We start from the raw sequence: 16,864 nt of genomic DNA on the forward strand, positions 1-16,864 counted from the left end.
ACGGCGTATGGTGAAGTAGAAGAAGAAGAAGAGTCAGACACAGCAAAGACAATGAACTCGGCTTCATCTTCACCCTGCAGGGAACATCGTGACGAGAGAAGGATGGGGACACAAAGGGAGAAAGAAAAAGGAGATAATAATATAAACGTTAACATTTTTAATCGTTTCATTTCACAAGAGCTGCTCTGGAAACAGTAAAATCCCCAAACCTTTAACGAACATGCGGTCAACACAACACAACACTGCAAACTCCATAGACACTCTGTCTCTCTATGTCTCTAGTCGGCTGGCAAATCAATAATATCTGCAAGCAACCCAGAACCATACCACAAATTACATCCTCCAAAACGATCATATAGTTTAATTACCAGCTTTCTGACACTGTTTCATCATACACTGAACATTAGAACAGAGATGATGGAGGATTTAGTGCGGGACTGTTATATTGGAACGCTTTCATTATTAGTTGTGAAACTGGCAAGTGAGTGTTTAAGATTGTTTCACACAGCGGCGTGGCGCATACGGCTGAATTATTTAGAGAAATGATGATTCAGTGTGACCAGCTGTTAACGCTCCTGTTATGACTGAATAAGTTTATGAATGGCTTTTACAATTTTTTTGTTTGCCGTCTTTTAGAGGCAGCAGCTGAAACAACAATCCAACCACAATCAAAACAAATACTGATGGAGCCAAGTCAAACGCTGACGTAGCCTCTGATCTGTAAGCCTATTAACATTTGATTAAAACTAAATATGAATATTTGCAGAGAATAGTAATAACTATGAAGTGCTTAAGTCTTAGAGATAAGGATAAATACAGGAATTAATTCATCAACAAGTTTCCTGATAACGTTTGCTGGTTTAATCTTTCCAGCTTTACCACACACACAATAAAAATCTAATATTAATAACTTCTAACCATTAAAATGATTGATTTTCCCATCTCAGTTCGGTCAGTACACCGTGAGCTAGAGACAAGGTGTGGCAGTGATCCAGTCTCACAGCATGAGGAGAGGTTTGATGAGAGGAATAGAAATAAATACTTGACGCCACACCCTTAACAAACTGATAACAAAATAAGAAAAACATTAAAAGCAAGCCCCTATAATATTGCGACTGCACATGGACTGATGATTATAATAACAGCATGAGCTTTCATTAGCAGGCCGTGCTTCGTTGTGTAGCCTGCCCTCTGCCATTGTCCTTCAGCTGGAGGATGAGGCTGTGGGTAACTTTACAGCCCGGTAAAGGTGGCGTTTACAACCCGGTGGTGGTTGAACCCTACTTTTATTGCACACACAGACGATGCTCGACACATTTCATTCCTCTAAATTAAAATAGTACTCTTAAATACAGCCTTACCCTGAGGAGCGGAGACTGTTGTTGTTGTTGTTGTCTGTTTCCGCTTTGGATTTATCCTGAACAAGTCTCACCGGAGCGTGTTTACCTCTCCAGTGTCGCCTCTATATAACACAGCCCTCTGAATGACGAGGGATGAGGGTCGCCTAGGAACAGAGGAGGGAGGGGCGGGGCTTACATGGACTAATTTCCCAGAATCCTAAGGCATCATGAAGACACGACTCCATGTGGAAAATCACTCAGTTAATGTTCAATCATGAGGTTACTTTACGTGACTGCCTTTAGTTTAACCACACTGAGCCTAATATACATGTTTGTGGAGCGTGTCCCGTTTGAGCCAGTGTGCGCATGCTCAGGTTAGTGGGTCATGCCTGCTGCTGCATAGAGAACAGGAAGAATAACAAGTGTCCAGTGCTGCTGCTGTGTTTGTGGAAATCAAAGCAGTCACTTTGCTGTGTGTGTGAGAGTTCTTGAGGGGATTCACTTCAGTTTGTTAAGACTTGAATTTCGAGTTTAAGGTTTAGATTAGACCTTAAGTTGTGGTGGTTAAGTTTAAGGTGAAGGTCAAGCCTTGATGCAGGTTCTCTCCAAGTCAACAGGTGTGTAGTTATCTATCTATCTATCTATCTAGCTAGCTATCTATCTATCTATCTATCTGATCATTTTGGATGATGTAGTTTGCAGAGCTGTTAAACTGGAGTGAATCAAACTCTTAAACGGTTTCTATCATTAAGCCTAGCCCATTTAAAGGGTGTTGTCGAAATAAGAGTAAAGTGTGTGTGTGTACTACAAACAGCCTCCAAAGTGAAAACACTGTTGAATCAAGAGCTCTCAAGATACAAGATCCCGTGCAGGATGTTATCTTAGAATCCTTTCAATTTCACTATTGTACCTAATGAACTGGCAAGTGAGTGTATATTACTTTATCATTCTATTATTTCTTAAAAACAAGACTTTGCAGATTAAAATATGATGCTATGTTATAGATTATAATACCCACATATAACAATTAATGTTAAACATCAAAAGCGGTAAGTAGATATACGTATCTTATCTAATTTTATGCATTACACTTGGTTTTAATATGTATTTTGTTGAGGCATTGCTACGTTTATTTAAATAAAAGACTGGAATACTAATTCCACCACTAAAAGGCGCTAGTATCTCAAATAAATATATAATAGAGTGACAAAACTCTATATGCAGTATTTGTTTGAAGACTGGAGTTTTAAAACAGCTATCTTTTTCATTATGTCACTATCTGTTGTCCAAATTTACATCCAGGAGATTTTTCATCATTGTATCAGACATTATGAAATCTCAAAGTCTTTGGTTTAATCTCTATTTAAATTTGCCTGTGGCTTCAAAGTAATAAATGTTGGGTTCATTGTTTTAAATAGGCAGTGATCCAATTTGTGATGCAGACACGGAGACAAGGAGACATGTTGACATGATGCAGAGGAACTACGCATTTCAGAAACTTGCTGTTAAACACAAAAGTTCTCAGCTGATAGCTGATGGCGTCACCACTTTGTGGTAGAAGCAGAGAGCGTATTATGTTTTAATTACCTCTGGGAGAAGGAAGAAGAGATGGTGAGTGCTTTTAGGAGCTAGAACTGAGAGCTCGGTGCATTAATACATTCTGAATATGAGAAGACAGCCTGTTAGCCACTGGAAGTTCAACAGTAAAAAAAAAACGCCCGATCCATATGTTGGGGGTTTAGTCTTTTCGGTAATAATGCTATGTTTTCGTCTGAATGTATTGTTCTTGCCTTCTATCCTTGGTAATCAGACACCACAGTCTACACAGTGTTAGAAAATAATCTTCATCCATTTTCAGCAAAAATAAACTCAAATGGCGCAGGAAATCTTTCAGTGCACAAATCTGACAGTCGATCAGATCCTCAGAGGTCTTACACTTTAAGAGAACTTCAGCGATCACCAGAGAGGGAAGAGAAAGGCAAAAGGCAAACAGGGAAGTTTAAAAACATCCCAAACATGTGACATAGGCCTACCGTACAAAACAATGGCTTGAGTCCACTATCAGAAGATAACAATCTGCATCATCCTGGAGAGATTTTCAAAAGAAAATTCTCAAACGGGATTCTGAATTGCACGTCAACATTAGCAACCCCATACACAGATCATCACCATAGCAGAGAGACTGTACCAGAGCCAGAGTGCAAACTAATCCACCCTGACAACCGGCCAAGTTTATTTATAGTAAAATTTGATAAAAAAACAGTCAACAGCTGTCTTTGTGGCTCTGTGAGGCAGTGATGCCTTCAGCTAAATGCTAATGACAGCTTCTTAATTTAGCACATAGTCGAGTAGAGGCTGATAAGAATGTAGATCATGTTCATGCCCCCGAGCGAGGGACAAAGTTGATTCTGCATTAGGCCAAATGTTTTACTCTGTGTTTTAATAATCTACCCCAAATTAATCAACAAAACAATATCATATCTCAATATCATTGTACTTGTAATTATTCTATGTTAATATTTTGATAGGCTTTATTACCCCACCAAACTTTCCTCCAGCCAGTTAAAGATTAACATGAACCGGAAGAAGGGAAGAAAGCAGATATCAACCAGTGAAAATAGGACTTTTGTTCTGGGATAAACTAAACCGTAGGCCTATTGTATAATACGTATATATATAACTAAATCAGCAGATTACAGTTCAATAACTAACTACAGTGTTCATATTCTTTTGCGCCACACATCTTTATCCATCTGACTCCTGTGGTCTTGTTAAGCCTGCAGCCTTAAAGTGATGCAGTCCTTGTTAAACTCTTGTTTTATAAGCGCCGATAGAAATCTTGCACGCATGGATGTAAAGATATGCTGCACATTGCTGGTGATTATTTATTAAATTATAAGTTCGGGCGAAAAAAAAAAACAAAAAACAAATGCAATTGAGCTGTCATTACCTGTACAGGGGACTTTACTTTACTTGCAGCATAAAAGATATGCAGGACAGTACAGGTGAGGCACAGGCAGATGCAACAAACTTTTAAAACAGGCCTGGAGGAATATATATATATATATATATATATATATATATATACATATGTATTCTTAAATTTGTTTGAGGTTTGGCAAAAAACTATTCACATAAAAGAAAAGCAACACCTTTTGTAAGTGTGATTTGGGTGAAATGATCACTGAAGTTCAATAGAAACCTTTTGATGTCTTTCTCGAACTTCTTCAGGTTTTACCGAGTCACACTGACGTCCTTATAAATCGACTTAAACAAGGTTTTTTTTAACAACTTCTTGGAATAAAAGACACCATTTAAATGATTAAAGTTAAGACGACATGGCTCCAATTTTTCTGTGATCAATGGCGCCATCTGCTGGCCATGAAACATTTTTAAAAATCTACTTGACTTGCATAAACGAGGATAAAATGTTTATGTTGTTGTGCTACTTTTATCATTAGTGGTGATAATTTCAACAAAAAATACAAAGGAAGACAGTTGTAAAAGGGTGTTATCATTTTAATCATGTCAATTCAGTTTTTTCTCCCCCCCCCCCCAACCCCCCAAAAACACTTTTGCTCTGGTAAGAAGTAACACAGGGGTAAAAACGTAACGGGACAGCAGTGCAATGTTGAACAAGAAAACAAACCGTCTGTGAGAGCAGTCGGCAGCAATAGTGTTTAGACAGAGCACAGCGCAGATGAAAGGTAAGATGAACGGTTATTTAGGACAAAAACGAGCTGTGGATGCAGAAGAATTAATCTTGTAGAAACTATTTTCAGTCTGTAGCAGTCATTGAACAAATCAGACCAGAAAAGCCCTCCACATAAACTGTTTCTGAAAGGTAATCTTGGTTTTGATGACCTGCTGTGATGCACTCAAACTTTTAACCAGAACGGACAGGGAATTAAAAAAAAAACATGTTGTGAAGTTACTCTTTAAAAAAAAAAGCACCAACCCTTTTCTTTTAAAAACTGCCATAAAAGTTGCACAAATCATTTCACATCTAATCAGTACTTCACGGGGAAACACCGTAACGTTTTTAAAAAAATGGCAGTAGAGCACAAACTAGAGTAAATGAAGCAACTATTCTGATTATTTTTCATGTTTTTTGTCTTGATCTCCTTCACACGTCACAAGTGAAGATCTTTGCTTTTCAAATCCGTATCGACACTTGTAAGATTTTTCTGAGAACAAATGGGAAAGGGAAAGGGAGACATTCCACTGAAGAGAAAAGGTGCAACTGGGCGCTTTTAAAGAAAAATCAAAGCACAAGCGGATATGGTATAATATAGAAAATATCTCCTCTGATGAAAAAAAAATGCAAACAATTGCCCTTTAGCCTTAGGCACATATGTAAAACCAATAACACAAAATGTTCACCAGCAATCATTTGGCTTTCGAATGCCTCCACTCCTTCTAGGAGGTGCCTACGGATAAACAGCAACGAGGGGGAAAAATGGACAGCAACTCCATCCATCGATGTCAAATCTATACGGGGGAGTGACAGAATCTGGAGCGTTGTCAAAAACACACACAAAACCGTTTTAAATGCTCCAATCTCTACCTTTATGATCAAACTTAAAGGACGTCTGGGTCAATCGGTTTAAACAATACCAAAAATATCAATCTCATGTGTGGCGCCGGGATTTAATCTTCTCCCCCACGTTAATAATATATCTATATCGGTAACATCAAGTATTTTCTCTCTTTTTTTTTTTCAGCTTAAAGACATTTTAGCATCATAGTGTTAAAACACAATACATACTCTGTATATGTAAATAAAAATCTGCATTTCTAACAGATTGTCTTTTCAGTGGAGGCAGACAGTAAATCACTTCTAGGTTTGAGGAGGGAACCTGCTCTTAATAATGTACAAGTCTTCATTCACTAATTATAGCAGCGGCGAACTATGCTAACGTCAGGGCCAGTCCAGATCTACTGCTCCATCTGCAGACAAAAACGGATTTCTGACATTTTTTAACTGAACCGTTTGCATTTTATTCAATTGCAGGTCCTGGATGTTCCATGTTTTGGCGTCTGCTTCTAGACATCGGAGCTCACTGAGCAACAATGAAGGTGAGCTGAAGCAGCTGAAGTATTTCTGACTTCTGTCATATTCTGAACGTTAAAAAAAAAAAAAACTGTCTGCAAATAAAAGAAAATAAAACGGATTAACTTGGCCTTTGCATAGCGAACTGTACAAAACTGCTGCTTCTCCGATGCAAGACAAAAATATACATGATATTTACAAATTTACAGAAGGAGGAGACCATCTGGACTGAAGGGAGAAACCACCAGACAGACTTCCAGGACGTTGGGTCAAAGAGCTCCCGCCAACAGTGGTCTGCCAGTCCAGTGAAATGTCAGGAGAGCTACAGAGAACGGAGTGCACGAATACGAAAAGCACCGGGTCAAGGGTAATAAGACGCAGCTGCTGAGACGAAGCAGAGACGGCAGCTGGACTTTAGGTCCAAAGAGAGAAGAGGGGGGGGTTTATGGTGATCCATCCATAAATCTACTGAAATGTAGACCTGTCCCCTACACCCTCTTTACGCCTCTCCCTACAGGGAGTCCATGCTGTCCTCGGTCCAGAGGCTCCTGCTCCTCTTTACACGCCGTTGGCACTCATCTTGCTCTTCTGGGTCACCTCTGTTGCTGCTTTGGCCTGTGGATTAGACAGGATTCACTTCAGGTGACATCTAAAAACCAATTCCTTGTTGATGTTTAATGTTTGACACCACATCTTACATGGCAAATACATGTTACCAGAATCAGATCTGTGGACACGTATATTAAGGGATGGAAATTTAGTTAAATGGATTTTAACTTTAAACATGTTACGTAACCGTGTTTTGGAAGGAAATAGGTGACATGGTTTTTATCATGAGACCTGGGTGCACTGGCTAAGCCAAATAAACTTTCTGCGCTGGAGAGTTGTCTTAGATTTGGTGACAAGACGGTTGTTTAAATATTAATAAATTAATGGAGAGATTACAAATATAACTACAGTTTCCCAGAGAAGATTTAAATAAGACTTGTTTTCAGTCTTAATGCTGCTAAATTAGGAAGTGTTCACATTAATCCTTATGAATGTAAACAAGTTCACGGCTTCTTACAGCATAAATAACAATGTCTCTACACTGAGGTTTGACATGTGCATTGGCGTCTGGACGCCTGGAAGCTGCTCACATGTTGACAGCGATAGGTCTATATTTATAAGTTATTTTTAAACCGTACACAGATTTAATTGCTGCACTTCCTGGTTTGCCAGCAGCTTTCTGTACCGGTTAACTCTTTTACGTTTACTTGTACAGATCTAAACTAAACAGACTTCCAGACAAGTCTCTAGACTTTCCCCCCAGTGTATTCGTGTACTTTGTGTCCCACCATGACAGATTAGCAGGGTCATGTGAACGAGATCAAAGCAGGAAGAACTAATTGGATTACGAAAAAACCCCACGCTGGTTTCTGTGGACGCTGCAGGTCCGAGCAGCAGCAGCAGCAGCAGCAGGTGTTTACCTGAAGGACTTCAGCAGGAGTCAGAGGTTTGTCCGACACCACGGGAGCCTTGTCTCTCATCTCCTCCACCTTCAATACATGGAGGAAAAGAAAAAATTAAATAAATGTGGGATTGTTTTATTAATCTTTTATTAAACAGCCCCTCCAGATACGCTTATCTAGCTTTTATTAATCTGTTATTTCAACTTTTAAAGGTGTAGCTTAAAGAAATAGTCTGGATTTTATAGAAAACGACTGATACGAGTTTTATCTGTACAAAGTGTGACGGTGTGTGGATCAAATAAACAAGACAATGTATTAATAAGCTAGCTTTTAGAGATCTTGTCACCACTGAGCAGTCTTTATGCTAAGCTAATGGCTGCAGTGAAGTATCAATCTTTAAGTTTCAAGAAAATAAGTTAATTTATCTAAACATCAGACTGCTCCTTTAAGCATCTGGAATACTTTGTGGATAAATACAGATAAGTGATTTGCGTGAGTGCGTAAATATCTTGACTCTGTCTTATCTATTGCTACTGTGTATGAGTTTTCCCCCTGTGCACTGACCGGTCTGTCTTTGATGATGATAGCAGGGTCGGCCAACACGTCACTATTGACCGGGGCCGCGTTGGCTCCCGTGTTCTCTACCGAAGGAGGAGCAGCAGGCTTCTACGAAGACAAAGAGCTGATAAGAGGACAACATCTGACACAAGACCACGGGATGAAGCTGCTCCAGTTTTTTTCCTGTTAAGTGGTTATGAGGTATGTGTTATCTGCTTATAGTTACGTCACTTAGATGTGTACAAATATCTTTTGGTTTTGGCCTGTTGGTTTGATATATTTAACAAACTGAGGTCGCCACTTCTTGCTCTGAAAATTGAGGGAAATTTTCACTCTCCGTCTTCGATAAACCCACTATTAGATTACGGCTAACTTGTAAATCACTTATTGCTGCTCTAGTTACCAACACACTGGAGGACTTGTGAACCTCAGAAGGGCTTGAGTAACAGTCTGTACTTTCATCAGGAGAGCAGAGACTGCATGTACCAGACATCAGTGACCTGCATACCGGCCATTTAAGAACTGGAATGTTAAGCGGTGTATAGCTCTCTCTAATCTGGACATTCGAGTGTGTGTGCGTGCAGTGGTGTGGCCTGTAGACGAACCTCGAGTTTGGGAACGGGCGGGATAACAAGGGGTTTTGGTTTGAGGTCCGTCAGGTACATGGCTCTGGAGAGCAGCAGCAGCGATGGAGGAACGTTCTCCTTAAGGTGCAGGTCCAGCCACTACACGGAGAAGAGCATTTATTAAAAGAGATCCAAAATCTTGGCGTTATTGTCTACAGTCTTTCTCAATCATGCAGAGAGAAGCCTCAGTTACTGCAAAGCAAATGGATCATGCTTTTATGTCTGTTAAGCAAATAAAAGCAAAAAAAAAAGTAATAATTTTCTCACCTGTTGCATCTGCTGACGTAGCTGATCGGTGGTGAGACCCAGAGACCTCATCCCACGACTACGACATGCTGACTGTAACTCTGACACACTCATAGCTGCCACACCCTCTGCTGCAATCATCTGGGAAGAAACGGAGAGAGGAAGTGTAAAAAACGGACCTAAATAAAATAATAAAATGGTGTGCAGCAGTTGACAGGCCAGGTCCGCGTCCTCCGACTCACCTCGTCGTCTGACTTGATGGTCCTGAGCTGCATCATCAGCTGAAAACGCAGCAAGTTATTTGTGCCGATGGGCTGCAGCTCCAACAGTTTGCACAGAGCCACCAGCTGGGGCCGCTCCAGGTGCTCCAGCGTCAGCTCGTCCTCAAAGAGCTTCGAAAACCGCACGATGTCCTTCGTGGAGGGCTGCTCACCGGTGCCCCGGACCTGAGACAGAGACACAGAGTCGCTAGCGTGAAGCAATCGTAGCGAATGTCATGAAGCTGCGTATTAAAAACTTTCCTATACTTTAGCTGGCGTGCATACTCTGTGTAAGTAAAAATAAACGTGTATTTTCAAGCTTTACCTTTGCAGTGACTCACCTTCTGAACGTATGTGGAGAAGCGCTGCGTCTCGTCCTCCGTCTGAGCCTTCGCTTTATTCCTTCGGGCCATTTCAGCGATGGTCTCTTGGAGAAACTTGGCCAGTTCCAGCTTCGCAGCCAGACCTTTCTTCTGCTTCTCCTCCTGGACGAAGACGACAGAGACAGGCAGGTTAGTTTAAAGAAAAAAAACTCTCCTGAGCCCTTGTCTCAAGAACGTTATCTGAATATACTACAATTTCTCTAAAGCTCTACGGTGAGGTTGACATTTCTAGGCCGGTGGATAGTCATTGGTTTAGCTTTTTCTCTTATTAATCCCTATAGTTAGTTAACAGGTCACTTTACCAGCATAGAAACCTGCTCCTTTCTTTTCAGGAAACTAAAGGTTTACTAAAGGAATCTCATGTTAACATTTCACTATGATGACAGCTTTGCTACGGGGTAACACTTTTAGTATTTACAAGCACTGTAAAGTCAGTGGAGACCTACAGGAGAGACAAGATCATAATTAATAACCCTATAAATAAAATACTTAAAGGCCTACATGTCAGCTCCCAAGGTAACACAAAGTCAGCTGCCTGCATGCCGAGCGGTTCTTAGCACAGAAACCATATCTGTGAAGTTATGTAATCACAGTGAACTCTATTGGCAGGTCACTCAGATGTGACAGGGTGTGCCTGTTTGTCTGTCTATGTCTATGTGCACATGAACACGTGCCTTTTTGGACTCCGTCTCAAACGTGGAGGGCAACATCTCTGGGAAGAGCTTGAGGAAGACGGGGAGAAGGAACTCCATGAAAGGAACGATGATGAACACCATGAAGGGGACGAGACGGAAGAGGTCGGCGCAGGTCCTCATCAGCTGTAAACACACAAAGAAAGACAATGATTGCGTTAGAAAAAGTTGGGTAACAGGAGCCGGTGGGTTATGCTGCCGGCGGCTGAGCATATAGGGGTGTGTAAGATGAGTTTCATGTCCCTGGCAGTCCTCTTCTAATACAGCCCAAATATAGATCCACAGCAGTATGTGCACAGCATGTGGGTTGAGACATTCAGTAACAGTATGTCCTCCCGCAATGATGGACGAATGTCATATCTTCATAAAGTGAGATAACACGTATCTGAAGTTGGCACAGTGAGCGAGTACACAGAGGGTTCACCTGAGGGTGATGCCAGAGCAACTAGATTCAGTCCAAATAAACATACAACAGAGTCTGGGTCCGTACAATGTCATCTGCTATGGGCTTACACTGCATGTCGGCCACTAAGTAAAGAGAAATTTAATTAAAGAAAGGGCAAAAAGGTTTGAGGAATCCATGTCTCCGTTACAGCTGGCTTAGTTTTCATGTAAAACATCTTTTAGCAACTTAAATGTGATGTTTCTGTGTAAGCAAATTAATATGTGTGGATATTGCCATTTAATTTCTTTAAATCCAAAATTAATTGGGCTCTAATGTACATCTACACAGATATTTTGTGTATTTTGAGCTTTGCTTTGCGGGTATTTTATGCCTCTAATGTGCTGCCGTTTGTAGAAAACAACACTTAAGGACATTCAAACGATTCAGGGAAAAAGAAAACAATCATGACATTTAAAAAGGTACTTGATGACATAATAAATAACGTTATATTTTGGTGCCACCGTAGACTTTAACCTGCGATTCAGGATTATAAGAATGAGAAAGCTGAGTACATAAAGTGCTAGGCTGCTGCTGCTGGTGAACACGTTGAACGCCGCAGTGAATGATTTACTGTGCGTGCTGTTGCTCACATTAGTTACGTCTTCAGGGACACACGGTGCACATTCTTTGTTGACATGTACAGGTGTGAAACATTCAAAAGCCTCAGGCAATAAAATAAATCCCAGACGGACTGATAACGCAGAGGAAGAGGCTGAGAGGGAACCAGGCTGACTACTTCTGAAGTCTTTTGCAATAAATGGAAACCAGACGAACTGCTATTGTGGCCAGAGGGCAACTTATGACAACATTAGGGCAATAACATAAAAAGAGGCTGCAATTGATTGATTTTAGGACAGAGCAGATCTGTTTAGATAAATTTAAATTATTTTACCACCTGAAAAAATAAACTGAAGAGCCACAGCTGAAGCCATTACTTTCAGCTGCATTACCATTAGAAACAAGTTAGTTTCACGGCTTGAATGCACCCATTTGCTGTCCGTTAAATGTTTTATTTATCATTAAATGCTGGTTTAAGAGTCTCCACCCTTGGCCCAACCATTAATTTAATCATCTCTTCATGCTGATTATTTTCTAATTGGTAATTTATGCGATAGAATATGCACAAAGAGAGTAAAATGCTCAATACGTGTTTAAAAGACAAAACACAAAATCTATTTAATATATGAAGAGATAAAATATCCCTCTTTTTTAATAAGTTCTGGTTAGATGGTTGTAAAAACCTCAAGTTGTATGCAGTGTATAATAAAATAATATTGTGTGTAAGAGCTGAAACTTCACTTTATTAATGTTATTAGTACCCAAAACAACAGCTCGGCCATTTCGATCCGTTTTGCTCTAATATAATCTTCTCTGTGTGTGTTCTTCTTATCTTGTCTGATGCTTTCTGTCTGCAGCATGAAAGGTGCCACATTGATATGTCCTTAGTTACGCTCTATTTTTAGACACGTATCTGAATCAAAGGTGAAAGGAGAGATTGTGTCATACGCTGCAGAGATTGTGAAGCTGCTTGAGGCAAATTTGTGATTCATAATGACGGCTCGTATGAGTAAAGCTGACTAGCGCAATCTACCTAAATGTAAAATTTTGCTTTAGATCCGTTGGTTTTGATTGCATTTAGTTGTAAAAATGTGCCTGATTAAGTGTTTCTTTTAATGAATGACACGATATTTAGTGACAAGCTATGCGGTGCTTGGTGTTATTGGGGTTTCCGTGTAAAAATTATACCATAAGGTACATTTAACGTCTCTTACCCTTCTCCTCTCTCTGCGTGTAAGCAACTGTCCATGCAGCAGCCTCCACACCATCCTGCCAGCAATGCTGATGTCAATGCCGAGTAACCGGAAGCCGTTGTAGTAATGCTTCAACTCATCCACAATCCTCTGATACAGAGACTTTTTCGCGATTGCCCTCTCCTGAGCTGGAGAGACAGCGGCGGCGGCTGCTGTGGTAGTAGTGGACGCAGGAGTGGGAGCTGATGGAGGTTGGGACTGAGATGCAGCAGCCGCAGAGTCCTTTTTAGATTCTGGAGACGTGTCCAGGGTAGCGGCTGGCGTGGGCTTAGCATCCTCCTGCTTTATGTCCTGGAGCCAAACACCTGAGCTGTGTAGAGAGCGGGCGAGCAGGGCGGCGCTATGACCTCGGCCAAGGGCATGGCCTCGGAGGGAGTGGGGGTAGCCGTAGCGGGAGTGCCTGAGTGGGAATGAACACGCGTGGTGGCGAGGAGGGTCTATGTGAAGATAGGCTCTGGAGGACAGAGAGGAGCAGTTGTGCCTCTTGGATAACAAATATGACCCCCTGTTGACAGAGAAGAATAACAAGTTAGACGTTACATAATACTGGTGCAAGAGGATATTAGCTTGAGCTATTAGTGCTCAGAGGTGATGGACTGACTACTTAATGTAATAAACTATATATCCACAATTATTATTTTGATAATACTTTTAAAGAAAGTGAAAGTGCATCAGTTTAACTTTCTTATTTCTCTTGACTTATAAGGGAAAAATCACTGGATTTAGACTTTAGCCAGTTGATTAGCATTTATTTTAATTAATTTTTCTTTTTACATGAAATACCAAAGTTCTCTCTCTCTGAATATTTTCCAAAGTGAGGATTTGGGCTCAGATTTGGATTGATTGACAAATATAGATCGCAAACAAATGCTACTATTGTCGTCTTTTTATGATAAATACACAGACCAGGAACTAGTTTTATCATTTATCTATTGACTATTTCTTTTCTCATCATAATTGGCAAAAATAAAAATAAGAGACTCACATCAAATCCTTACATTTAAATAATTAAAACCAAAAAATATTATTATTTATTCGCTTTATAAATAACTATAATATATATCAGTCATTTTAGTACAACATTAGCACACGTTTGAACTTTTTCTTGACTTGGTTCTTCTTGGCCACTGTACACAAAAAACTACCCCACACACATTTATGGAACATGTTGCATCAATGATTAACCTGCTGAGTAGGTAAAGTACCATCTGCCCAAAAAACAAGCCCATATGTCACAGACAACCAGTTAACCGTGTGATGATTTGAGTTCAAACCTAAAACCTACCAACTACAGCCTGGCACAAAGCACCATGGCTAGACAGAGCAGCCATAAAAAGTTACTAAGACAGCTACGCCCCACAGTAATACCTATTCAGGAATGATTTATGACATATGTTAGGTAAACATTTCAAAGAAAACAAATCCAAAATACGGTGAATCATCACAACACACAAGCCTCTACATTCTAGGAAACATTCATCTGCTCTTGAACAGTATTAACAAGTCATAGTCAGACCTATGATGATACTGAATCCTGCTGTAGTTCACACCTAGTGACTGTAATCAAATGCCTCTCCCACGCCACACACAGTCAGAGCAGCTGAAATAAAATATACGGTAATGCAACGTGCATATTCCCTTCCCTGTGAAACCCATATACAAAAAATGATTTATATCCTACATCGTTTACTTACTCACAGTTGGCACGGTGCAAGGTTTATTGGCATGTTACTGTCACTTGATTTAAATGGATTAGTGTGCTGTCACTGGTACGACTGTGGCTAAACAAGGACCCATAAAAACATATTCCTTAACACAACAATACAGATAAATAGATCTTCAATCAATGAATGTAATTTGTAATAGTTTATAGTTGTATAAAACATTTTATTTCTAGTTACTTTCTATTTTTTATATAGTTTTTGTATTGTATGTTCAATGTATGTTACTGCTACTGGATGCTTGAATTTCCCTCGGGATTAATAAAGTATCTATCTATCTATCTATCTATCTATCTATCTATCTATTTCCCATTGCATTAGTGTGGACGCAAGTAAATACACTTAAATGCCATTAAAATGTATACAAAAAGCAGGTAGGAATTACTGTTTTTGGCTAATCTGAGACATACTAACGTCAAACATCCAATCTTTAATGTACAACTTGAGTTATGACCTGACTTTTACCAACAGTGAGCCCTGACAAAAGGGATAAACCAGGGCTCCAAGCAAACTAACTTTTCTAACCTCGCATCAACAGTACCTCCTGTGTGTGTGTGACTGGAGTCATGAGACACGGAGAAAACGCTGTAATCGTGTAAGAAGCTGTGTAAACAGAGACGTCCGAGAGCTTGTAATTACTCTCAGTGCTGTGTAAAGAAAGCATGTTTTCAACCCTTAGTAAGAGGGGAAACTCTGCGTTGTCTGTGTGCTCCGAGGATAAATAAATAAACACAAATGTAACCACGTCCCGTCCACTTTACCTTGATCTTGTGACGGCGAGGAGCACCTGGTGACTGAAGACTGCCATGGTAGAGGCTGATGAGTTTTCTGTCAAGAGGCAGAGAGAAAGAGAGAGGAGGGGGGTCATGCTGAGGTCCGGTTATAATTAAGTCGTGTGGTGCAACTGGAGGCTGACTGGAAAAACACCACAGTCCTATCACTTACACGTGCTCCTCGCAGCCAGTAATGATGAAGCTTGCTATGATTAGTATGACTACATCAGGATGTCAAGTATTATGTAACATTACAAGCGTTACACCGGCTGTTGCTATGACAAACATCGTATACTTATTATTACTAATACTTATTTCAATTATGACAATTATTATTATTAAAAAATGTTGACTTATATTTGGAAATTCACTTAAACAAACCTTCAAAATGTAGTATTATATCACGTATATTAAGCTAAACAGACACTTGACGTAACTTGGGGCTAAACTTGGTAGGAAATCCTGCTAGCACTGTTTTGGTACTTTTCCGTTAACGTTAAAATTAAACTCCAGCTTATTAAAAAGTTAAAAAAATATATATATATATATATATATATATAATGTTAGTAGTGAAGCAACTCATGTGTTATGGTTTACATTAGCACATGCTAGCGCTTTCCTACAAGCTAGAACCCTCTGCTAACCTACCGGGTGGCTAGTTAGCTAAAGCTAAAGCTAAAGCTAGTTAGCTCGCTAGCTAACGAAATGGCAGTCCGCGTATGACGAGTCCACTAACCTCCAGCGTCAATGACCGAGCTATGGCTGCCGCTGCTGACTGGGCGTTGCAAGGCCTAAATGAGATAATCCATCCGAAACAATCGGTCGAGGTAAACGGGAGCGACGCAGGCAACGTCTGATGTTGTGATAAACCCATTTACGGTGGGGGTTTATTCCGTTTAAAAATCGCAATCTGGATGCGTCGTGTTTACTGATCCTGACTTGAACGCGCAGCGCAGCCTTCCCAGGCAAGCTGCACTGAAAGGTCACACTGTACATGCGTGAATGTTGTGTGCGAAGCATCCGAAGATCGTGTATATTACGAAAGATGAATCACTCTGTTATTTTTTTTATTTTTTTAATATCCTATCGTCAGTTTAGTACAAGTGGGCGTCAACCCAAAACCACTTCATTTACAGAATTAAGAATTATTATTGCTATTAGTAAGAATATAACCCACCTTTACTAAATAAATTTGCTTGGGAATAAAAACTGAATGAAAATAATAATTATATATTTTAAATGACATACACGTAGTTACCATAGCAGACCGTGTCTTGGTGGATGTTAGGATATTTTCGACTCAGTGCTGCATATTTATTATTGATCAACAAATCTCCCTGTTTCTATCTATTTCTATATCTCTCTGTCGGTGTTATGCCCTTTCTTTCATTCCACGGTTTTGCCGTGAATATCTAATCTGAAATAGAGGCAGAGTGAGAGCTCTTTCCTTTTCGCCTCCTCTCAGCTGCAGATCAGGCGAGGAGGCGTTCAAGGGCCAATCAGAG

At 40.1% G+C, this 16,864-nt stretch overlaps 1 protein-coding gene across 1 annotated transcript; it reads right to left on the reverse strand.

Moving 5' to 3' along the window:
* Nucleotides 1-5,971: 5,971 nt before the first annotated feature.
* letm2 (leucine zipper-EF-hand containing transmembrane protein 2) lies at nt 5,972-16,357 on the reverse strand. Its single transcript, XM_084552472.1, has 11 exons — nt 16,096-16,357; nt 15,348-15,414; nt 12,827-13,370; nt 10,592-10,735; nt 9,876-10,019; nt 9,517-9,720; nt 9,296-9,415; nt 9,008-9,127; nt 8,409-8,510; nt 7,863-7,931; nt 5,972-7,008 (listed from the first exon to the last, which is right to left on the reverse strand). The coding sequence occupies exons 2-11, from the start codon at nt 15,392-15,394 to the stop codon at nt 6,952-6,954; spliced, it is 1,551 nt and encodes a 516-aa protein (XP_084408598.1). The 5' UTR covers nt 15,395-15,414; nt 16,096-16,357; the 3' UTR covers nt 5,972-6,951.
* Between the last annotated feature and the right edge of the window lie 507 nt (nt 16,358-16,864).

Source organism: Chelon labrosus, assembly GCF_963514085.1.
Source record: "Chelon labrosus genome assembly, chromosome: 9".
Classification (NCBI taxonomy): Eukaryota; Metazoa; Chordata; class Actinopteri; order Mugiliformes; family Mugilidae; genus Chelon; species Chelon labrosus.